The following is a 22,358-nucleotide window of genomic DNA, read 5'->3' as shown; positions in this document are numbered from 1 at the left end:
CTGCTGTGTGAACAACAGAAATAAGGGTATTTTGAATTTGAATCTCATTTCAGTTAATAAGTAACCAATTGATAAGAAGGCAGGCACAAAGGCCTCTCGAATAGAGAGCTATTTAAAAAGGAGGAGTGTAAAGACACTTAAAGGTCACATATTTGCAGCAGGGTTGCTGCACACTCTCTATATGCTCATTTAAAGCTGAGGAGCACGAGCCAAAGAATTTCATTATGGATAAATGTGGCTACACTGTTTATCTGTACATGACAATAAAACTTGAAACTTGGGTTTAAAATTTGAGTTTGTAAATGAGCAATGGCAGGATAAGTTGTAATGTAAGGTCCTGCCTCCAGTTACAATCTGATATTCAAAACAACCTGATGTCAGTTTTTTAGTATAAAGGGGAAAAACAAGCTCCATTGATATTTAACAAATGTTAAAATACCAAATAATAAGAACTAAGAAATAATGAATTTATCCCAGATTTGGGAAATTATTTTGTTATAACAGTTCTGTTATTACAGTTCTGTACTTTTTCAAACAAACAAACAAAAATACAAAACTTGCTTCTAGCCACAACAAGAGGAACAGGAAATTTTGAAATATGATAAGGAAATTGAGACACACGTTTGCAGTGAGGGGGAACAAAATAAGTGTGGGACACACTAATGATAAAAGGTAGAGTGGACTTTAATCATACAGGGTGACAAAATGTGGTATGAAATTATCAGTCCGTAAGAGGAGGTGATTTGCTGCCTGTCCAGGAAGTGGTGCAGAAGGTGGTCATGATTGATAACAGTTTGCTCAGTGACTTCCACCACAGCTTCAGAAGTGTCCAGTTCAGTGGAGGTGCATCTTTTTCTGTCAGTCATATCCCTTATACTTGAGTACTCTATGCTTTTCACTCAACCATGATTACTTGATAGCTAAACCTATCTGTTTAGCTGTTTAAATATATAAAATTGACATTTTAAACAGAGCATTCTTGTATACATTGCAAAGTTTGTGTGTGAAAGGAAGCCACCTGTTTTCCTTTTTAAATTATTCTTTAATGTTTGCCATTGCAGTTCCCTCAAAGAGATATTTCACTTAAATGTCATAGCTTTATTTGAGCTGGTGATTGAAATTTAGAAAGTTAGTCCATCTGCTCATGAAAAAGCAATACTCAGAATAAAGTTTACAATTTTGAATCCAAATTGTTGTACCAGAGGTTTCTTTTCTTCTTTCCCAGTTCAGTAATAATATTACAAGCTCCAACGTTGAGAACCATGAACTAAAATAATAATTAGTGCAATAAAACCATACTAAATAAATCATTTTAATGAATAAAATATGACGAATCACATAAAACTAATGGAGGAACATTTCTGGTACAATTTATTCTTACTGGGCGTATTTTACAATAAGGCATCAGAGTTACACACACATTATGACAAACACAGAGACAGACAGCAACCATTAATGCATTAGAACCAACAGGTGAGTGCTTTGCATTGCATGTATTCCTGCCTTTCTGTTTTTCTCGCTTTCTTACTTCCTTTTCCATCCTCTCTCTCTGTCACTCCCTCCTTCACCCTCCCCTGCTGTCTATCTCCTCACCCTCACTGTGTGACCTGTCAATAATTGATGATTCTCACTGACTCAAAGGGTAGCAGGTCCGGGAGAAAATGTCTCACTCATTTCTTTATTTATTTACACGCCTATCTTTAAGCTCAGCCGGTCTGTGAAACTACCACAAGCGTCACTCGGGATCGATAGCGCGAAGCAGCGTGGAGCACCTGACCGTGTCCATCTTACAGTTAGCGGCGGCGGCTGCACCTGTGACCACGAGCGGGTTAATGCTGCCTGTCTGGCTGACAGCAGGACAGAGGCAGGAAAGGGAAGCTTAAATGAGTGAATGGCAGGGGGCAGAGGAGGAGGAAGAGGAGTGACAGAATGATAAAGTGAATTAATTCAACCTTAGCCAGCCCTGATTGACTCAGCACCAAACTGGCATGTACAAACATTCACAGTGACACCAAAGGCATGGAGAGAGAAAAGAGGAATGATATGTCCTACTCTAGAAAGAGAAGTTTCACTTTTGGGGCATATGGCAGGTAAGTAAAGACACTGTTAGTCTTAAATTAGGACTGGCATTGTCCTTGGAGCAGCGGCACAACCTGAACAAACGGCACTTTTTTTAGATTTAAGTCATCTTGTCTGTTTATGCAGAAGTTTCTGAAAAGCTCTTACTTCCTTGTTTACAGTGTGGATAGATTCACATGTGGGGATGAGACGGGGTGAGGCTTTATTTTCCTCTCTACTGCAGCTTTTTCGAGTTAACATGTTAACCTTTCCTGTATAATGTAAGGAGTTACTAACTGTGCTGTCTTGCTGTGTAAACCAACCTGTTGCTGCAGACCTGAATTCGTGCAGGACAAAAGTCTGGACACCCTGGATTCTCCTACCAGTGAGCGCAAGCCTTTCCGTTCTTCCAGCAGCAACCAGAAGGTGACATCCTTATCATTTTTAGTGTGCACTTTCTCGCTTTAATTTTAATTCACTCTAAGGGATGAATATCCATGTTCTACATTTCTAGAAGTCCGTTTAGAGAAAGACTGAAATATGAGTCATGTTCCTCTTCCTCACCCGTGCTTCTGCTTTCCTTTCTCTCAACTTGAATTTCACTTTTTTATATATATATTAGGAATCAGAGCTGTTTGAAATCATTGAGAAGCTGCAGGTGAGTTACAGTGTCCATCATTTTGTGCAGTGTGTGCATCCATCAATGCCTGAGCAGCAGATGTTTGTAATCACTAAAGCTCTTGTCCATCAGGGCAGCAGGATCGATGAGCAACGATGTGAATTCCCCCTTCCTCTCAAGGTTTCTCTACTTGATAGTAATAATAAAAAAGTGACACAGGCTCTGTACTGATGATAACAGGTGTTTCCCCAAACAAACATCAGCCCAATCAGATTCTTCTTTTTTGTGTCTGTCAGTCTCCACTTTCTACAACTGGGAGAGAGCTGCCGCTTATCCTTCCTTCGAAACTGGGAGGCTATTGGATAGACCCCCCTCTGGACAGACTGGTAGATGTGAGTCCCACCTCTTCCCATTATGCCGTTGACCCAGAGAGCTATGACATCATGGAGAGAGACGGTGAGGCCAAAATCTATCACGAGTTCTTCCGCTCACGAGTAAGTAGACTTTAACTGTAAAATCTATAGGAATATTCTTTCTGCATTGATATTAATGTTTTAACCCTTTTGCCACGCAGTACCATCACTCTTTCACAGCAGTGGATCCAACTTTGGGCTCGCTGGTTCTCTCTGTGTGTTTGGAGGAAGAGGAGAATAGGCTCAGGGTGATTCTAAGGTGATCTTTGGCTATTTTGGCTTACTGTGAGACATTTTTTATTCTAAGCTACAATGCAGCCAAAAATGTTTAACAGAAAATTGTGCTTCTCCTTAAATGCCCCCTCAGCTCCAAAATGTCTTTCTCCTAGGGTTATTGTGTAAACTTTCAGATTCATATGCTGAAAGAGGAATGTTTATCTGACTTAAATCTGATGTGAAGGTGTCATGGGACAAGCAGAATTTCATTTTAGAAGTCAATCCTGGTTTAATATGCAACTTTTACAAGCATAACAAGGTCATTTAAAACTTCCCGTGTGCATGCTGTGCATCACAAAAGATCTTAAAGTAGCTCTGAAAGGAATCTTTAAGGTTTCTTTGTTATAGTTTATATGTTTAATGTAGAGTGTGGTTGATCAATTATTACAAGAAACTGCATCACAGAAAAGGAGGCATAATGATTGTGCTTTATGTCTCACAGGATGAAGGAGTGTTCTCTGCATGGAGTCTTCTCTGTGTCTCTTTTCCCCACCCTGCCATCTGCAGTTGAATTAGCAAAGGTATCAAACTTCTTACTGTATCATACCTATATTTCTATTTGGCAAAATAGTAACCACAAATGATAAACTATTATTTCAAGTAAAAGCATTAATTGTGCACATTCTGTGTATTTAAAGTACTTAAAAGCTTACATATGTGTTTTATTATTTTTATGGATGCACTGACATCATAATAGCTAAACGATGAGCGGCTAAGGCTAACTACTTTATAGACTGTTTATTGCCTTACATTCTACACTGAAAAATAAAGTTTTTACTGGACTCTATGTTGTTCTGTGAAAAATTAAGCACACCCTTAATGCTTCCATAGGAATTAAGACAGTAAGATGCTAAAACAATCATCCGCAAGTCTGACTTCCTCCATAAAACCATAACTTCTGGCAGTTTTTAGGTGTGTGTGTTAACACAATGACACACTGTTCCAGCAATGGACATGCCAGCAAATTCACCCCAAGGTCAGATTGTGCAATGCTCGTAGAAAAAAAACCCAAGAGTTATATCTCAAACTCTGCAGCCCTCAGCTAGCACATCAACTGTTAAAGTTCATGACAGCACAATTAGATAATGACTGAACAAGTATGGTTCATTTGAAGCATTGCCAGGAGAAAGCCTCTTCTCTCTAAAATGAACATGACAGCATGACTTAGGTTTGCAAAGCTACGGCTGTGTAAATCACAAGATTTGTGGAACAATATCTTCTGGACCGATGAGACTAAAATGAAGGTATTTGATCACAGTGCACAGTCCAGTGTTTGGCAAAATCCAAACACAACATATTACCTAAAACACCTCATGCACACTGTTAAGCACAGTGGCGGTGGGGCAATAGTTTTGCTTGTTTTGCAGCTTCATGCAGTGATTAAGTTGACAATGAACCCCTCTGTATGTAAAGGAGAATCAAACAGGCGGCCATCTGTCTGGTTGGCCAGTTAAAGCTACTGCAGGGCCATGCAACAAGACAATCATTTCAAACTCAGCAGCAAACCTGCGACATAAAAAAAAGAATAAAGGTGTTTCAGTGGCCCAGTCCAAAGTCTAGATTTTAAACTATGGAATGCTGTGGTGGGAGTTAAAGAGAGCTGTGCGTAAAGGAATGTCTCCAAGCATCCAAGAACTGAAGCAATGAAGTGAGAGTCTGATAAAGTCATACAGAAACTTCAAATCTTCAAATCACATCAAGTTGCTGCTGCTAGTGTGGTTCTACGAGCTACTGAGCAGACAGCACTTTTTGCAGTACTGCAGATGGTGACTGTAGCACTTTTTAATCTTGCAGTTTTTCTAAAAGAGTAATATATATGTAAAAAAAAAAAAATGCAGCATAGTAAAAAGTATTGTTTCACTCTGAGAGGCAGCAGAAAACGGAGAAATAAACCAAAAGAAATGCTCAAGATACCCCAAAATCAAACCTCAGTACATGAATAAATGTTCTCACTTTCAAGCACCGAATACGTGACAAGCACTTATAATTATTCCTCACATTCTTTCTAGATGCTTTGTGACCGAGTGACTGCCTCAAAGTTTGACGTGGTCTGCTACCTGAAGGTAATATGCTCTGAAATGACTTGAAAAATTGACACATATTTCACATACGTCACAGGAGGAATGCCACAGGTGTCACCAAAAACAATAAGAATGGCTCAGTTAAACACAAACGGGTGTCCCAAACAGTGTGACAGTGAGCAGAAAGGTAATACAAAGAACCTGATGTGGTTTTTCTCCCTGTGCCTTTCCTACTGTGACATGTCAGCATGTTTTCTATGAAGCTCTTCGCTCTTCAACTCTCTCTTCTTCCTCTCTCAGGCTCCAGAACTTATAACCACATTTGATGAACACAGAGTTTCTCCTAATTTCAAGTTTGGTGTTTTGTGCCAAAAGGACAGGCAGGTAAGAACTGATGCTTTACTTCAAAATGCCATGCATTTTTATAAAAAATGGCTAAAATATGGCAGCATATCATAACCAATCCCTCTCAGAGAAATCCATTTCTCTGTAGCTCACTGAGGAAGACATACTGGGTAACAATGAGGAAAGTGAGGAGTTTAAAGAGTTCCTGTCTATTCTGGGAGAGACGGTTCAGCTGCAAGGATTCACGGGGTAAAGTATGCTGACAATGTGAAGAAGTGACACAAGAAATGTGGAAAATCACATGGTTTCTTCTCTCCTCGCTCTTTTTCTCAGCTTTAGAGGAGGACTGGATGTGTGTCATGGTCAGACAGGAAGTGAAGCAGTCTACACTTCCTTTCATGGGAGAGAAATCATGTTTCATGTCGCAACTAAACTGCCTTACACAGAGGGTGACCCACAGCAGGTCATTAATCACATCATCCTCAGTCTGTTTGTGCTGATGATTCACAGGAGAGTCTCTCTGAGGATATTATGTGTAGTTAAGTTTATGTGGGGAGGGACGAATCAACTTATTTTTAGACACTAACCAACATTTTTCTCATCACCCTGCACAGCTACAAAGAAAAAGGCACATCGGTAATGACATCGTAGCTTTGGTCTGCCAGGAGGGCCAAACCCCCTTTCTGTCTGATGTTATCAAGTCTCACTTCCTTCACTGTTTTATTGTCGTCCGGAGGATTCAGAGGCAAGAGGAAACAGGTGGAGCAGCATATCAAGTAAGTGGGCAAAATACATCCCCATCAATGCAAATTGAATAAATTCACCATATTTGTAAAGGAATATAGCAGCTGGGTGGCCCGGTGATGTAGTGGTTGTGTGGTAGTGCTGGTGTCTTACAGCATTAACACTGACATTTTTGCAAAGCCATTGTTGTTACTTATATGCTGCCATATAGATACAAATATCCATTCATCCATCCACCCTAACCAGAGAATTCCAGACCTCCCTCTCATCCAGAGGTACACTGAAGGGAGGTATCCAAATTAGATGCCTGGACCACCTCAGTGCGGAAGAACGGCAGCGCTGCTTTCAATCCGTCCTGAACGACTGAACGACTGGGCTATATTTGTTAGGAACTTTTGAACCTGACTGGGTCTTTCTAGGGAAATTTCTTCTTGTTGGGGAACCAGACAAAGAGCATTTTACACAACCCCGATGAAGAAAAAATCATCAGGTACCAGAATACTATGTACCTTGGGAGGAAGCTCAAAGGAGCTAGCCTGATGACCAGGCTTTATCCCACGGGGCCCACTCTGACACTCAGACACAGCCTGAACAGGCAACACGGGCTGGCTGACCACCTGCAGGAGGCACTGTAGAGTACAGGTTTAATGACTGCTGGGTGGCAGTCAGGGGCGAATGCCCTGGCAGTTTGAAAACCAGCTGATGAGACTAGCTGTTGATTCAAATATATCTGTGATAAACTGACATCATGCAACAATCTCTGCTAATCTCTGCCATTTTTGTCTTCTGCAGGTGTCTGTCACGGCAAGAGAAGATGTTCCTCCCTTTGGTCCAGTGCTTCCAGATCCCCCTGTCTTTACAGATGTAAGAAAAAACAGAGCTTCATCTGTCTCAGTATACTTTGTTTATGTGTTTATTTATTCTTTAATGCAACAGCTACAGCCAATTCATATTTTTTTAGGTATATTGTACTTTATTTGCTTTGTCAGTAATATTCATTTGATGTCCACTGCGATTTTCTCCCAGAAATGTCAGTGGACGTCAAATGTTTAATAGCTTTTGTTGCTTCATCTCTGGATGGCAGAGCTTGCTACAGAAATGAAATCTTCCTAATTTTTTTCCTACTTGCTTGGTACTGAGGGGCCCATTGCATGCTATGAAAAGATTTACATAATAATTTGAGGTCTCACAAGATATTTAGAAATAGGAGTCATGCTACGTAAGTTGAGAGTAAGTGGCCAAAAGATCTACAACAATTTGTGACGCATGAAAAAGGTAAGAAGAGTTCATCCTTGTGTCAACAATTCAGGCTGATTGAGCTGATAGGAAGGCAGCAGTAACTCAAATAACCACTAGTTCAAAACATGGAGGTCCAACCTGGCAGTGGCAAAGTGGCCCTAAAGTGTATACTTGCTGTCCAGACTAGGGCTCTAGTGGACAAACCTTCTTCAGTGGAGACATGTCAGTTCGACTCGTCACAGTGAGCACAGGTGTAAATAGTAATATGATGGCTGAAAGTGGTTTCAGAATTCTGGTATTTTGTGGTTCATTGCCACACTGTCATGGCTTATTGAGACACTAAAACAGAGCTTGTGTTACTAGTAACTCCTGCACCTTCCTTACAGGTCTAAATATGTGCTCTAAAAAGACACAGCTTAACATGTCAGTCTAACCTTTGTCTTGCCTTGCTTTGCTCCTTTGGACGTCATTGACCATTCAGACTGCTTGAATGCGAACACACCTTGATTTAATTAGTGAAAGGTTGCTTCTGCTCCACCTGCTCTCTGTGTCAGTCCTTTATTTAAGGGAGCTCAGTATTTACCAGTATAATCAGTGTGTGAAATATCTCACAAGGTTTGTCTTCCTTTGTCCTTCCTTTAGCATTCAAAGTTCAGAGAGTTTCTGCTGGCTAAACTCATTAACGCTGAGATATCCTGCTATAAGGCTGAGCAGTTCAGCAGACTGGAGGTAGATGGAGGAACACTTTTCCCTAATGCACTTCATTATTGAATATCTGTGTTTTTTATTCTTCTGACTTTGACCTCTGCCCTTTGCATTTTCCCCTCCTTCACTCATACAAAGCTCCGCACTCGTTCATCACTCCTGGAGAACTTGCAGGCTGAACTCTTCACCCGTTCCCAGTGCATGATGGGGGATCAATCACTGATTGCTGTCCCCACTTCAGAGGGCCTGCGGGGGCCATCTGAAGGAAGTGGGGGATTTATTGAAAACTTTAAGGTGAATGTTTGTATTTCTCTGAAATACTTGCATGTTTGAATTTACAATTTTAACTAAGCGTTCTTACCTCTGTCTCCTGTACCAGAGAGCCATCAGAGTGCGGAGCCATTCTTTTGAGAATCTGGGGGTCCCCAGGAAGAATGCTAGCAGCACATCGCAGAAGGCTAAGGTAAAAAAAAGAAAAAGAAAGAAAAAGCTTGTTGTGCAATGGAAACTGTTTGAATAAAGTCATAAGATTATTCATACTAAATGCACTGATGTTCTCCTCTACCTTCCTTGACAGACAGAGAAAGATGGAGATAGGTGAGACTCATAAAAATATTCTAAAAAATTAAAATGTTCAGTTGTGTATGAGCTGAGGAAGTAAAACAAATCACTTTTTGTTCTTTTTAGTGACAAATCTTCAGGACCTCTGCCTGCTCCCACTGACAGTTTGGGGGCAGCTGAACTCAAAGATCAAACAAGTCCTCAAGAGGAGATATAAAAGCAAAAATGTACTTGTAGATTTTAGACATGAATATAGACATTGCTGGCCTGTATGGTTAGACTTTAAAATCCTGGTGGATGACCTGTATGTAAATAGACTGTAAAAGTAAATAGTTCTGAATGCATAAAATATAATTATATGACTGTTATAGGAGTGATATTCTAGATTCATGAGAATCGTTAAATTTAAATGTTTTGACTTAAAACAGATGACAAGAGTTTAAATGATAAGACAATATCAGGTTTATGCCAGAGACTGAATTTGCAGGAAGGCAACACCATATAATGAATTAAATTAAAACTGAACATAAAATGTAGAAAATAAATGGTTTGTTTTAAAGACCAATAAAATGTACCGGTAATTTGAAAAATCAGTTACTATTGTCAGGTGTTGGCTGTGTGCAGGTCTGGAGGACCCACAGTGCAGACTCCGGAGACAAAACGTGAACTCAAAAACAGCTTTATTGCTCAACAGAAAAACCATACAAAACCTAAACTGGGAAAAATCCTTGGTTATTTTTGATGTCTTAAATATACAAATCAACCAACATAAAGCACAAATACAGCATCTGGATAGAACCAACCTTTTAAATATTGTAAAAAATTGATAAATTGATAAATTGACCGCTCACACCAAATCGTCACTTGAGTGTGGTGGTTGTGGATAAAAGCAACACATGCACAATAAAAACTGTTTCTAAACTGATTTTAACAAAGTGTGGCAAGAACACTGGAATAACAATGAAATGAAGCAACAAAATAAAGGGACGTGCTGTTCTGTCCTGGAGTGATGATGCAGGTAAGGAGGCAGAAGGAGGTGAACTGTTACTGCATAATATATAAGATTGTTTGATTCGAATAAGATATGCAAGAGTCCGTCAAATAAAACTGCACTAAATAGGTCATCACTTAGTGTATGCACTCAGCCAGAAAGAAGAATATGTGATGAGAAGCAAGATTGGCAGTACAGGAAGTATTCAGATCTCTTACATATGCAGAAAATACTCATTTTTATGCATAAGTTTAAAAAAAAAAGTATTTCAGCTATAGTGCACTATATGGCATAACTATTACATGCTTATGCTTTAATTCAGTGATGTCAAACTCATTTTATATTCTGGGCCACATACAGCCCACTTTGATCTTGAGTGAGCTGGACCTGTGAAATTCCCCTTGCTGTCAGTGTAAAGAAGTTTAACTATATATTCAATCCATTATAAATCAGCATATAAGTAAAAAGTGCGTTTTCAACACTAAACCTCACTTCTTCTAAATAGTAAAGAAATGCTGCTGCAGTAAATGAACTGTCATCATGACTTTTCTGGCTTAAACTGCCAGTCTGTAAAGTTCTGTAATTAGATGTTTTTTTAATTATAAAAGACAAAGTTTATTCATAGCAAAAAAAAAAAAAAAAAACCGGACATTTTTATAGTAGATATATATTAGATAGTGGAAAACTGGCACTTTTCTGTCATTTATTAAATATCTATTACTTTATTCCTTTGTTGTCGCATGAATAGCTATGGAAGAGGTGTTTATCAGTAGGAAAAGGTGTAAAACTTGTGAAAATACAATAAAAAGTCAAAAATGTATGTCCTTCTTCAGATTTTCTAAAGCAGTACAATGGGCCGGTTTGGAGTATTTGCCAGGCCCCCGAGCCTTATGTTTCACACCCGTGCTTTGGCGCGTAAGTTTGTAATCGTCATGGTTGTCTTTAGGGTTATCAGAGAGTGAACTACTGCTCGAAGTCGGTAGGTGGCAGTAATGCACATGTAGGCTGTCTTGCCTGCTAAGCATTCAAGAAGAAGAAGCCCGTGCGGAAGGCTTTTGGCTGTTCTGTACCACCTGATTTGTAGCTTTTAGAGCAGGTAGGCGAAATCATTTCGGTCCCCCTTGTGGTCAGACACTGCTACTGAGCTTTTTCGTTATTTATCTAGCTCAGGCTAACTCCTGCTATCGTTTTTTAACTCCGTCTTTAACACCATTTAATATAGCATCGGTTGTAGCTAACTGTTAAAAACAACGAGTGGTTTCTGCTCGCGGTCTTTGCTGCGATTAGTTTTATTTCTGCTAAGCCCGAGCAGCTCTGCTTCAGGTTAGTTGAACTTTGACACAGTGAACATTGCTCAGAGGCTGCCCCCAAAAACTAAACACTCCTTGAGAATTATTCGCACGCTGCCGTTAAGGTTTTTGTTGCTCTTCATTTAAAGCTCTTGCTAACAACTCAAAGAGCGGCTGCTGACCCCAGGATGACCTCCAGAAAAGTTGTGGAGTTGTTCTACGATGTAGTTTCTCCGTATTCATGGCTTGGTTTCGAGGTTTGTGCCGTCTTGATGTGCACCACAGCATCAGATCGGTTTGTTTAGGAGATGCGCAAATATCTCATGTGTTTGCAGGTCATGTGCCGCTACAGAAACGTTTGGAACATCGACCTCAAACTGCGCCCTGCGTTTCTGGGTGGCATCATGCACGGAGCGGGTCAGTAAAGATCAGACAGGCACCTGTAAACCTGCTGCAGGACACGCTGCACGGTCAAATCTGGGTGCGCACTGACTCTGTTTGCTCTCACATTTCTCTTTCTTGACAGGCAACAAGCCTCCTGGTTTGGTTCCTAACAAGTTCGCGTACATGACAAAAGATCTCAACCGCTTGGCAGAATACTTCAGTGTCCCCTTGCAGTCGCCTGCTGACCCCTTTGAGGTCATGTTCCAGAAAGGTACAAGCAGAATCAGCTCTATAATGTCTATTGATTGGACTATTAGACCCAAGCTATTTGACCCTATTAGACCTTATTTGACCCCTAAAGACATTTTAACTGAAGCAATGACGCTTGATTTTGACAGAAGTTCCACATTTAAAGAAAAACATAACTGTCTACTACTTTTTGTTGTTTTTTTAAGGGGGGGAAACATGCAACTAAAACAGATTATCTTCAGATATGGGAAACTGAACTCTACTATTCTTAACTCCCAAAAGTTTGGGTAAGTGATAATGTCGTAGTCATGACTTGTGACATGGTGTTAAAGCAACACAAAGCAAATTTAATTTAATACTTTAAAACACTTGGCTGTGGCAAAACAAGCTGTAAGCACAACACAATATACACTTGACACTTTATTAGGTACATCTCACCAGTACCAGATAGGACCCGCGTTTGCTTTGAGAACTGCCTTAATTCATAAGAATTCCTCAAAGATTTTGGTCCATGTTGATCACACAGCTGCTGCACATCCATGACGTGAGTCTCCAGTTACGCAACATCTTAAAGGTGCTCTATTGGATGACGTCTGATGACATTTCAAGAAACCAGACAAAACCAGCTCTGGTAACAAGAAGATATTTTCCCCCAGAGAACTACCGCTGTCATATTTTCTTTTTTTTTTTAGACCATTCTCTGTAAATCCCAGAAGATCAGCAGTTTGTGAAATACTCAGACCAGTCTGGGACCAAAAACCATGCCACATTTTAAGTCACTTAAATCACCTTACTTCCCTATTCAAATGCTCAGTGTGAACTTCAGCAAGTTGTCTTAATCATGTCCACGTGTCTAAATGCATTGAATTTCTGCCATGTGATTGGCTGAATCAATATTTGCAATGAATGTGTGTACCTAAGAAAGTTTACTTCCCTTTTTATAGAGAGCCAACAATTCCAGATACTGTTGTATGGTTCATAAGAAACCCTCCTTCAAAATTTTTAATGATTTTCACCAAAGATCGAATAAAGAACTGCAGATTAAGAGATTTATTGAAATATTAGGCTTGAGATGTGACATCTCATGATTTTGTCAATAGTGGTTCAGGTAACAGATGCATGTTAGTGCCCTTTTTTTTTTCCTTCTTCTTATAGGCAGCTTGGCTGCAATGCGATTTGTGGCAGCAGTGCAAGAAAAAGAAAAGGATGGAGAGAAGGTGGTGAATGTGTCCCGTGAGCTGTGGAGAAGAATCTGGAGTGAAGACAAAGACATCACTGAACCTGCGTCGCTGTCTGAGGTGCAGACTCTTTAACATCCTGGCTGCATTTAAAACAAAATTAAGAAGCACAATTTAATTTTGAGACTTTTTGTGTTTTTGCAGGCAGCAGTGAAAGCTGGATTGTCTGAAAGTGAGATAAAAGAACTGTTGGCCATGTCCACCTCAACGCAGGTCAAAGAGAAGCTTAAAAGCACAACACAGGCAGCTCTTGATTATGGGGTCAGTTGTCCTTCAGCTCCTCTTGTAGATCTAAGTGAAAAACAAACAAACCATCAGCTATAACCCAAATCTCTCCTCCTAAATCCTTGTCAGGCTTTTGGTTTCCCCATGATTGTGTGTCATGTTGATGGAAAGCCAGAGATGTTCTTTGGATCTGACAGATTTGAGCTCATGGCCCACTGCATCGGTGAGAATACGATTCTACCATCTCTACAAATTTACTATCAAACTGGCTCAAGTAAATGGAATAAAATGACACCTTAACTTGTAGTCAGTGAAAGACTTTGCATACTTTTGGCTCTTTTAGTAATTCTTTATAGCTGAATATTGAATCGATATTAAGGAATCAATTGTCACTTATTTTTTGAACTTGTTGCTCTCTAACAATTAAAGTTATTCTAGTTTTGTTTTTATTGTAAATCACCTATGATTTCAAAATTACAAAAACAAACAAAAAAGTGTTTGGCACTCTGGCAGTGGCACTACTTTTCCTTCTTATTGTTGGCAGTTTCTTATTCAGTCACATTTTGTTCTCTGTTTCAGGAGAGAAATGGCTGGGACCTCAACCCAGCAAATCAGCTGCCAAGCTGTAAAATGAAACCTGTTTTCATCTAAAGACGATTTGCTCACAGTTTTGATTTGTCATTAAGTTCCATCTTTCATTTTTCTGGAATTAAAATCCCAGTTTTCCAAGTTGTGAAAGGTTCTGTCAGTGGCAGTAACAAGTTTCCAAACTGGTACTGTTGAGATATGCGTATACATATGACTTTTTTTTTAATGTTAGTCATAAAAAACCCTAATAACAACAACAACAACGAATGTGGGTGTAGATTTGGTCACATGATGTGTGTCTACCAGGATCAACCAGTGTTCACAGACCTCAGTGCTCATATTTTGACATATCATGTAATCTACTGCTAGTATTGTGATTAATGCATCATACAATTGTGCTGCTAATTATGTGCCTAATAAAAGCCTTTGAAATACAAGAAAAGTATTTTTGGCAGCTTGTACTAAACCTTAGTATTATTCTTATTATTATTATCATTATTATTATTATTGTTATTGTTACAGTAATATTCATGGTCCCAGCTGATACTTTTTTTTTCTCTGCCAGTGCTGACATTTGTGATTTTTTTTTTTAAATGTCTTCTAACTGCCAGCTGGTCAGTTGGCCCATTATTTCCATTCATGACTGAAATATTGACCCGTTTTCTTCCACTTCACCAATTCAGAGTTGCAGTGGGGCCGGTACACCCTGGACCAATATATCATCCTCAGGATGATATCTAACATATTGTTAAGTGCTAATTTGGTTAAACCAGGAGGAGTCATAGTTTATGAGGCTGTACATCTTAGTTTAATCTCAAGTGGGCTGAAGCAGTAAAACTATGGTAATGATAACCTAAAAAACATCCCTCTAAAATGTTCATAGTTAACATATTTAAAAAAAACAATAATAATGAGTCATTATTCATTAAATGTACATTACAATTTACATTTAAGAGTGAATCATTCAAGGCACCAAAACCTTCATATGTAAAGTTTTTGTAACAGAGCAAAAGTGTTTTCTGCCTTTATGATCTCGTCTAAATATAAAAATACTTCTCATATATTTTCTTTCCTGTTTAGTAGTCCTGGCATCAAATTACAACACCATAAAAAGGCTTTTCATTTAAATTATTAACAACTAATGACTTTACAGTAATTTGAACTGGAATATCTGATGGACCGTTTCTGGCCCTTGTGCCACAGGTTTGAAACACCTTTCCTGACGGAAAGTTCAGACGTTCTTAGAAAGACGAGATGAGATTTTTGTCACCTCGCTGAGAACTACTACGTCATTATTAATTAATCCATCGATCCCTTTGTAACCCATCATTCACAGCAAGCAGGTTTTGAATTTCAACCCTTTCACAGGTAGGCAAGCAGAGGCCTTCATATCCTCCCTCAGTTGAACTGCATTCAGGTATTAATGTTGGAGAGGATGTGGCTTTTTGTTTGTTTTAGATTTGTGTGAGATTACTGACCTGTTGTGGGCGTAAATATCCTCTCTTTTCCTGGTCTGGGTAAGAACGGGATGTGGAAATGGATAAATGCATTAAATGTTTGTTATGTCACAAATGTATGATGCCACAACATAAAGTGGAAAGAAAGACGCTACAGTATACTGAAATACTGCACTTGCTGTTGTGCAAATAGCTGAAATCACTTCGACAGCACTGGCGCAGTGTCTACAGTGCCGTGCCCCTTTGATTGTATGCCTCGCCTCAAACGGCAGGGCAGCTCGGCTGTTAAACTCCTGAATAAAATCAAATGATTCATGCATAAAGTTCAGTTCAATTCATTTTTAATTATATAACACCAAATCACAACAACAGTCGCTTCAAAGTGCTTTATATCGTAAGGTAGAGACCCTATAATAACGCAGAGAAAACCCCCAACAATCAAGCGACTCCCCTACAGATGAGCACTTGGCAACAGTTGGAAGGAAAAACTCCCCTTTAACAGGAAGAAACCTCCAGCAGAAGCAGGCAGCCATCTGCTGTGATCAGTTGGGAGTTTAAGTGCTGAAGACGGGACAAAAGACACACTGAGTGGAGAGCCAGCGATTAATGTGTGGTGTGTGAGCACATAGTGTATCGTAAAGTAACACAAGTCTGTGTGTGTTCAGCATTTCTAATGTTTAGCTTGAACTACGTGTTTTCTTGACAATAACTGTAATATTGCAAACATCAAGTATTGCTGTCATATGAATAATTACTTGTAAATATACTGTAAGTAACCGTGTCTTTGTACAGTGAAGGTTACAGACTCTCCTTCTACCCCCTACATTAAAATTTTAGGTGTAAATATTTTGCACTAAACACAAAAAAAAGAATCTGTTATGTGGTTGCTGTGAATTCTTTGGACCAAGATAATCTTTTCACTAGAGATGGCAGAGCTTGTTATACCAGTTCTGAGCAAAAGACTACCAAACACGTTTAACAAAGGGCCAGCGACTGAAACAAAATTACAAGGAGCAGCAGTACCAGTTTCCTTACACAAAGACGAGGAAGGCAAGGGTCACGAGTCGCTGCTGTACTTCAGGGAAAAGCACATTACAGAATGTGGTAGAGCACATCAGCACACTCTGAGGAGGAGGGAGGTGGAAAGGAGGAAGAAGGAAGGAGTAAATAGGAGAAGGATATGGTGAAGCAGGTGAGGGTGGAGTTAAGAAAACACAGAAGGCTGAACGAAGAGTAGCAGAGAGCGCATTGATCCCCTGAGCCTGACAAATCACCTGAGAACAACAAGACAATGAAGCTCTGAACAGCCCAGCTGAGCCCGGACTCTTCAGCAGGGAAGATGTATGAAAAGTGCCTGACCGCAATAACAGGATTTCACTTTTGATTATTTCTCGTTTGGCTGTTAAGAGTAAACTGCAGGTGGTGAGGTAAGGCTTTGACCCCTATTTTTCTTCTGTCTGTTTGTAACACATGACCTGTCCTTGTGGCAGCATGTAGGAAGAGTGAGCTGATTAATGCACGCTATGTTAACTTTATGAAAGCGGCTGTAGTGTGGTTGGAGCCTTTTAGTGATTTTTATGACATAATGTATTATTTTTAGTCTGGGTGAATGAGCCGGTGCTGTTTTGCCAATCATGTTTGGCCTTTGGGCGTGTAGTGCATCACTGGAACTAATGTGATGAAAAAATGCAGGTAAACAGGTTTGGAGCTCTTGGCTGTGACGTAAAAGCGTGCTCATGAAGATGAGCTTCTATGAATTTAGACATAAATCATTAGGACTGCTTTGTTAGGCTTTCTCTGATATACATCTTTGATTAAAGTAGTCCAAAAGCCTCCGTGACAAAAATAAAGGTGCTAGACTTTAACTCTGACGGGCTGTTTATGTTTATGACTAGTTTGTAGCAGGAGGGAAATGCTCCGTATACCTCACAGATAGCAATACGACATTTGACGTTTCTGGTCTCAGTTACCTGTTTGCTCAGATGCCTCCTCGTACTGATTACCTGTAAGAGTCACATTACTATTAACAGATTCTGTTGCAGGAACAACAGGCCTGTCAGGCAATACATTCTAATTTGACTACTTCATCCATAACAAAGAAATCAATGGTTTTCCTACTGAGAAAATATCTGGACAACTTTTAAGTGTATGAAAGCACTAAAAACCACCTCAGTATGAAGTCTGGTTGTGTGAGCTTCTTGCATCTCTTCATCGCTTTTTATTTTCTTTTAAATATGTGACAGGATGTCTTCAGTATCAGCTGCAGACTCTCAGTGCAAAACTGGAGACGCTATCTGTGGTAAGTTTTGTGGCTACTTCTGCTCACTAAACAGGTCTGACCATTTATGGGGCTTGACGAGCCTAACCCTTGTTAGAGAGACGTCTTCTGTCTTCGCCTGAAGATAGAAGATAAACTCTGCACGTCAGCTGAGCAAAAATATTAGCATAGACTGCATAACCACATCTGCCTCTTTAAGTACTTTGAATCTAAAGACGGACGTTTCCTTGTGTACATTCCCTGTTTGCAGAGATCCGAGTGTACGAACAGGAGGTGATCGTCGTGCCCGTCTTCCTGTTGGCCAGCTTTCTGATAACTCTGGTCTTCATTTTACTGCTGCGCTTCTGTCCAGAGAAGGTCGATCGTATCCGTCCAAAGTCAAAGGTCACTACCAGGAGGATACTGCATGGCATTGATGGTAAGAACACAAAAAAGAATGAAGTCGACTCTTGTTGTGATTTGGGGCTGCATAAATAAAATTAAATTGATTGAATGTTTTTTGTGATATTGGTAGTTTAAGTCAAATTTGTGGCCTGTATTTGCTTGTTCATGAAACAACATTATATAAAATTTAATCTAAATGAACAAAAATAATACAATAATAATATTTTAAGCTTTTGTGTCCTTTTAATTTTGTTCACTTCTGTGAGACGTGCAAATTTTAATTGTTTTTCTGGAACTGTTTAATTTATTTAACTCATATAAGCAAACACGAACATTTAATAAATGGTTTGTAACACACTGTAATGTTGTGTTAGGCAGATGTAACTTCAGGTGAAGGAGTTTACAAATACTGTGCATTAATAAGTACTGAAAAAATCCTTATATAAGCAACTACTACAATTTTATGTGTTCAAAACCACATGCATGTTTCTGCTTCTCAACTTTTTATAAATGTTAAATAACATGACTTGAAATAGTGTCTAGGTTATGGTCTCATTTACTCCCTGTGTTTTCATACGAGCCTCTATTCTCTCTGCAGCTCCATCAGGTATCAATGTTCTGGAGCATGAAAGCATTGCTTTGGACATGCCCAATTCCTACTCTACCTTCCAGTCCCCGCACACCTACCTCAATAAAGCATTTTCCAATTCTGTGGAGACACTCCCTCAACATCCCAGCCCACCGCCACAGGAGATTTTCAAGCCCACTTTCACTCTCCCGCCGCAGCCCAGAGAGCTGCCCCGCCAGAGGCTCCCCGAGTCCTTCAACCTGGTCACGCCTCTCTCTGGCACCTTCTCCCTGCGCACAGACTCCTCCGTGTCCATCTACAGGGCCCGTATGGAAAACAGGAATGTGGTACTGCGAGTGCTAAATGGTGAGATTTTCACCGAGGTTTGTCTGTGAGTTTTGCAGATCTCATTTGGTTTTCAGTGCAAGATTCAGCATTTTCTTTTTCTCTCGTTGGCAGACTCGGCTAATGCCACAGAAAGGCACAACTTCCTGGGCTTTGCTTCCTTCCTGGCCCAGCTCGGACCACATCCCTTCCTGCCTGAGCTCCTAGGTGTGGTGTCACTGCGAGCTCCCCTGGTTACAGTTGTGGAAGAACTGGAAAACAGAGACCTGCTCAGCTTCTTGTGGAGATGCAGAGAGGTAGGGAGATACATTTTTAATGAGCTTCAAAGATGCAGCGTGTGCTACATTGATTCTCCTTCAAGTATGATAAAATCTAAATGTAAATCTCCAAATCGAGATGTAAAAGAAGAATTATTTAGACATTTTTGTGACTGCCTTTCCAGGACAATGGGGATCCGCCATGTGAAATGACAGAGAGACGAATATTTACCATGGCAAACCAGGTGGCCAGTGCACTGGTTAGTATACAAATATACTGTATTTTCATTGGCTCTTTTTTAATGCTTGAGGGCAGTCTTTTAATATTTATAGGAACTGCACATGCTCATCTGGTTAATCTTGACTTCGCTGTCATGTTGCCCGATCAGGCGTTCCTTCACAGCAAAGATCTTCTCCATGGAAACATCCGTGCCCGTAGTGTACTGATCAGTAAGATGTTCACAGCCAAGCTTTGGGGCCTGCATGGAGTCTATACACGAAAGAACCAAGGAGCCACGCAGAAGGAGGATCCGAGCATGAAGAAATGGCAGGCACCAGAGGTGCTAGCCAAGAGGCCTGCCAGTGAGAAAAGCGACGTGTGAGTTCTTGTTAGATCTCATTTGAGCCTAATTTTATGTGTCACGTCTATAAAAGATGTCTTGGTGCTGTTTACCTTAATATCCTCTGATAGAGATGTTGCTACATGAAATGTGTAGTCTACAAGCTTGTTATTAAACTCCTGGAAGAAAGACTGTAACATCAGTTGCTTTTGTCTGTCCCTTTTTAGCTGGTCCTTTGGTATCTTATTGTATGAAATGACAACTTTGGGTAAGTTCAATTCTTACTTTTTAGAATATACTCGTAACTTTAAAAATTATTAATGAATACATCTTTCAAGAGTTGAATAATAGAACAATTTGAATTAGCTGTTAGACATGTCTCTGTACTTTTTACTCTGGGTTCCTGTGTGCAGATGGACTCAGTGTTTTAAAAACAATACATTTGTGTGACAGTAATTTTGGATTTTAAAAGGATTTTTGTGCCGGTGTTGATCCTTAATCTGTAAATATTTAATTCGATAGAGTTACCTAAGAAAGTCATGCAAACCGTTAGAATTTACTGTATTTTAACATTGCAAAGTAACACTTGTGTACTTATTTCTATGCAGTCACATGAAACTTTGCTCAGTTCAGATTAATTTATCCACTGCTCTTCTAAAGTCTTACCACAGCATTTCAGTCAGATTGAGGTCATTTGAGCAATTCTGTTGTTTTAGCTATCAGATTGATGGCCTCATATTTGACTCTAGAATACTTTGGTATACAGAGGACTTCACAGTTAACTCAGTGTTTGATTTGACCAAACATCTCCACTTTAGTCTCTTTGCTCCAGAAGTCTTGTGGTTTCTTCAAATGCAGCTTTGCAAATCCAAGTCATGCTGCCGTGTTCTTTTCAGAGAGAAGAGGTTCTCTCCTGGCAAGCCTTCCAAACAAGTCGTACTTGTGCAGTCTTTTTCTAATTGTACTGTCATTAACTTCACAAGCTTCTCTGAGCTTTGCACAGTCCGGCCTCACTGACTCCTGGCAGCTGTCTTGAATGTTTTCCATGTGAATCACGGACTTCAAATTGTTTGAAAATAGCCTTTCAATTCCTCCAAGATTGATGGACAGCACCAGTTTCTTCTTTTAGATCATTACTGGTATCTTTTCCCAGACTGCTACTTACCATCTTAATTCCTATGGAAAGAGTAAGGGTGGACTTGGTTTTTTTCACAGGATTGCATCAAAGAGTTTTCACATTTATACGCTATAATGTATCTACTAATTTCTCTTGCGTTTGTCCAGGTGAAGCTCCGTTTGCAGAGATCCCGGCTAATGAGCTTCTGCAGTTTCATCAGCGAGGAAAAAATCTTAAAAAACCATCAAACTGCTCCAACACACTGTGAGTGTCCACTGCAATACTCCAGAAACGCCAAACATGAAGCGCTACACTTCCTCTCGTTAATCACCGCAAAAGTCAGATAAATTTCTTCATCTCTTCTTCGCACAGGTACACGATCATTAAAGGTTGCTGCCAGTGGAAGGATCAAGAAAGACCCACTCTGGCAGAAGTGCGCAAGAAGCTGGCTTCAGGAGAGAAGGCGGCCTCTGACAAGGTCATCAAGGCATCTGGGACAGTTAACATTGAGCAATACCTTCAAGAAGCTGGATACGGCGAAGCCAACAGCTACACTGTTTTCTGATTGCAGTTATCCTCAGCAAAAGCACTTTTACGAAACAAAAAAATGACGTTCAGATGCAATACAATAGCTCAAAACTCTGGGTATGATCACTCTGGGAATTGAAATTGCTCCTTTTTCCTTCTTTCAACAGTTAACTTTGGGAAACATTAGGTTGTTTTTTTTCTTTTTTTTCCCCAAATTTCATTCATGTGTCTTGCCTTTCCCAATGTCTCTAATGTTCAGTTGGAGAAATAAAACCTCCGACTCGACATTTGGACCCGTAAACCTGACCGACGTACAGCTTCAACCTGAACCTGTGCTAAATACTGTCCATACATGATGGTTTGCTAATTTTGTTTGAAGATGCCAATGTATGTTCCAATATATATATTTGCCACATTTTTTCATGATTTCGTATCAGACATAAGTGTGGAAATGAAGGACCCATCAATGTAATTTTTCCATTATTTCCATTGTAAATTATGTTTACTGATCAAGTTCAGTTTATGTGAACATGAAAATCTGTTTACATGAACTCAAATGTGAATAAAATAAAGATGACCTTATTTTTCCATGCGGCTTTCATTAAGTGGAGGAGATAAAAACAAAAACACACAAAGCTCCAGTAACAGGTACTTTTTATTGGTAGTACTGCATACACGCACAGAGAGCGCTTCCAGTTGTTGAAAGAGCAAACCATGAGGAAAACCTATTTTCAGGTAGTTAGGTTGATTAAAGCCACTAAAACTACAGTATCCATGAAAAAATAATTTTGTTTGTAGTATAAAATGGAAAAGATACAAAACTAAACTTTCAATAACTGTTTTAATAACCTAATTTAAAAAGCCCAGGCTTTCTGTGTCTTTTCCGTGATATGATTGGAGCCTGGATGGAACATCTATG

At 39.7% G+C, this 22,358-nt stretch overlaps 3 protein-coding genes across 5 annotated transcripts; all 3 read left to right on the top strand.

Moving 5' to 3' along the window:
* The first annotated feature begins 1,645 nt into the window (after positions 1 to 1,645).
* On the top strand, positions 1,646 to 10,616 carry rap1gapl (RAP1 GTPase activating protein-like). The gene is made up of 19 exons (XM_080896395.1): positions 1,646 to 2,090; positions 2,241 to 2,273; positions 2,394 to 2,484; positions 2,681 to 2,716; positions 2,810 to 2,857; positions 2,974 to 3,171; positions 3,252 to 3,349; positions 3,809 to 3,887; positions 5,376 to 5,429; positions 5,688 to 5,771; positions 5,881 to 5,981; positions 6,066 to 6,195; positions 6,347 to 6,508; positions 7,269 to 7,340; positions 8,358 to 8,444; positions 8,559 to 8,714; positions 8,800 to 8,883; positions 8,998 to 9,017; positions 9,108 to 10,616. The coding sequence occupies exons 1-19, from the start codon at positions 2,020 to 2,022 to the stop codon at positions 9,196 to 9,198; spliced, it is 1,695 nt and encodes a 564-aa protein (XP_080752521.1). The 5' UTR covers positions 1,646 to 2,019; the 3' UTR covers positions 9,199 to 10,616.
* Positions 10,617 to 10,972: 356 nt separating this feature from the next.
* On the top strand, positions 10,973 to 14,407 carry LOC308405698 (glutathione S-transferase kappa 1-like). Of its 2 annotated transcripts, none has more exons than XM_080896407.1 (8): positions 10,973 to 11,068; positions 11,411 to 11,518; positions 11,597 to 11,678; positions 11,788 to 11,916; positions 13,050 to 13,192; positions 13,277 to 13,393; positions 13,487 to 13,580; positions 13,937 to 14,407. In XM_080896407.1, exons 2-8 carry the CDS (start codon positions 11,450 to 11,452, stop codon positions 13,984 to 13,986), a joined length of 684 nt encoding a protein of 227 aa, XP_080752533.1. In that variant the 5' UTR covers positions 10,973 to 11,068; positions 11,411 to 11,449; the 3' UTR covers positions 13,987 to 14,407. The 2 variants fall into 2 exon arrangements, with proteins under 2 accessions (XP_080752533.1, XP_080752532.1); XM_080896406.1 differs by lacking the exon at positions 10,973 to 11,068 and adding an exon at positions 11,075 to 11,295.
* Positions 14,408 to 16,481: 2,074 nt separating this feature from the next.
* Positions 16,482 to 22,021, top strand: styk1b (serine/threonine/tyrosine kinase 1b). 2 transcript variants are annotated; one of them, XM_080896402.1, is made up of 10 exons: positions 16,482 to 16,829; positions 17,646 to 17,701; positions 17,931 to 18,098; positions 18,663 to 18,998; positions 19,092 to 19,273; positions 19,420 to 19,494; positions 19,624 to 19,832; positions 20,022 to 20,062; positions 21,079 to 21,175; positions 21,284 to 22,021. In XM_080896402.1, exons 2-10 carry the CDS (start codon positions 17,647 to 17,649, stop codon positions 21,474 to 21,476), a joined length of 1,356 nt encoding a protein of 451 aa, XP_080752528.1. In that variant the 5' UTR covers positions 16,482 to 16,829; position 17,646; the 3' UTR covers positions 21,477 to 22,021. The 2 variants fall into 2 exon arrangements, with proteins under 2 accessions (XP_080752528.1, XP_080752529.1); XM_080896403.1 differs by lacking the exon at positions 16,482 to 16,829 and adding an exon at positions 16,879 to 17,548.
* Positions 22,022 to 22,358: the final 337 nt, after the last annotated feature.

Source organism: Rhamphochromis sp. 'chilingali' (assembly GCF_963969265.1).
Source record: "Rhamphochromis sp. 'chilingali' genome assembly, chromosome: 11".
Taxonomy (NCBI): domain Eukaryota; kingdom Metazoa; phylum Chordata; class Actinopteri; order Cichliformes; family Cichlidae; genus Rhamphochromis; species Rhamphochromis sp. 'chilingali'.
The sequence above is the reverse complement of the archived record's forward strand: the minus strand, read 5'-3'. Positions and strand labels throughout refer to the sequence as shown.

What these genes read in the sequence shown, in the direction of transcription:
- rap1gapl (XM_080896395.1), top strand. Translation starts at nt 2,020, where the DNA reads ATGGAGAGAGAAAAGAGGAATGATATGTCCTACTCTAGAAAGAGAAGT. An exon ending in CTTCCAGCAGCAACCAGAAG is followed by an intron (nt 2,485 to 2,680) that starts GTGACATCCTTA and finishes TATATATATTAG; the next exon opens with GAATCAGAGCTGTTTGAAAT. An exon ending in TGTGCCAAAAGGACAGGCAG is followed by an intron (nt 5,772 to 5,880) that starts GTAAGAACTGAT and finishes ATTTCTCTGTAG; the next exon opens with CTCACTGAGGAAGACATACT.
- LOC308405698 (XM_080896407.1), top strand. Translation starts at nt 11,450, where the DNA reads ATGACCTCCAGAAAAGTTGTGGAGTTGTTCTACGATGTAGTTTCTCCG. An exon ending in AGGCAGCTCTTGATTATGGG is followed by an intron (nt 13,394 to 13,486) that starts GTCAGTTGTCCT and finishes AATCCTTGTCAG; the next exon opens with GCTTTTGGTTTCCCCATGAT. An exon ending in GCTCATGGCCCACTGCATCG is followed by an intron (nt 13,581 to 13,936) that starts GTGAGAATACGA and finishes TCTCTGTTTCAG; the next exon opens with GAGAGAAATGGCTGGGACCT.
- styk1b (XM_080896402.1), top strand. Translation starts at nt 17,647, where the DNA reads ATGTCTTCAGTATCAGCTGCAGACTCTCAGTGCAAAACTGGAGACGCT. An exon ending in GATACTGCATGGCATTGATG is followed by an intron (nt 18,099 to 18,662) that starts GTAAGAACACAA and finishes TTCTCTCTGCAG; the next exon opens with CTCCATCAGGTATCAATGTT. An exon ending in TCAAACTGCTCCAACACACT is followed by an intron (nt 21,176 to 21,283) that starts GTGAGTGTCCAC and finishes TTCTTCGCACAG; the next exon opens with GTACACGATCATTAAAGGTT.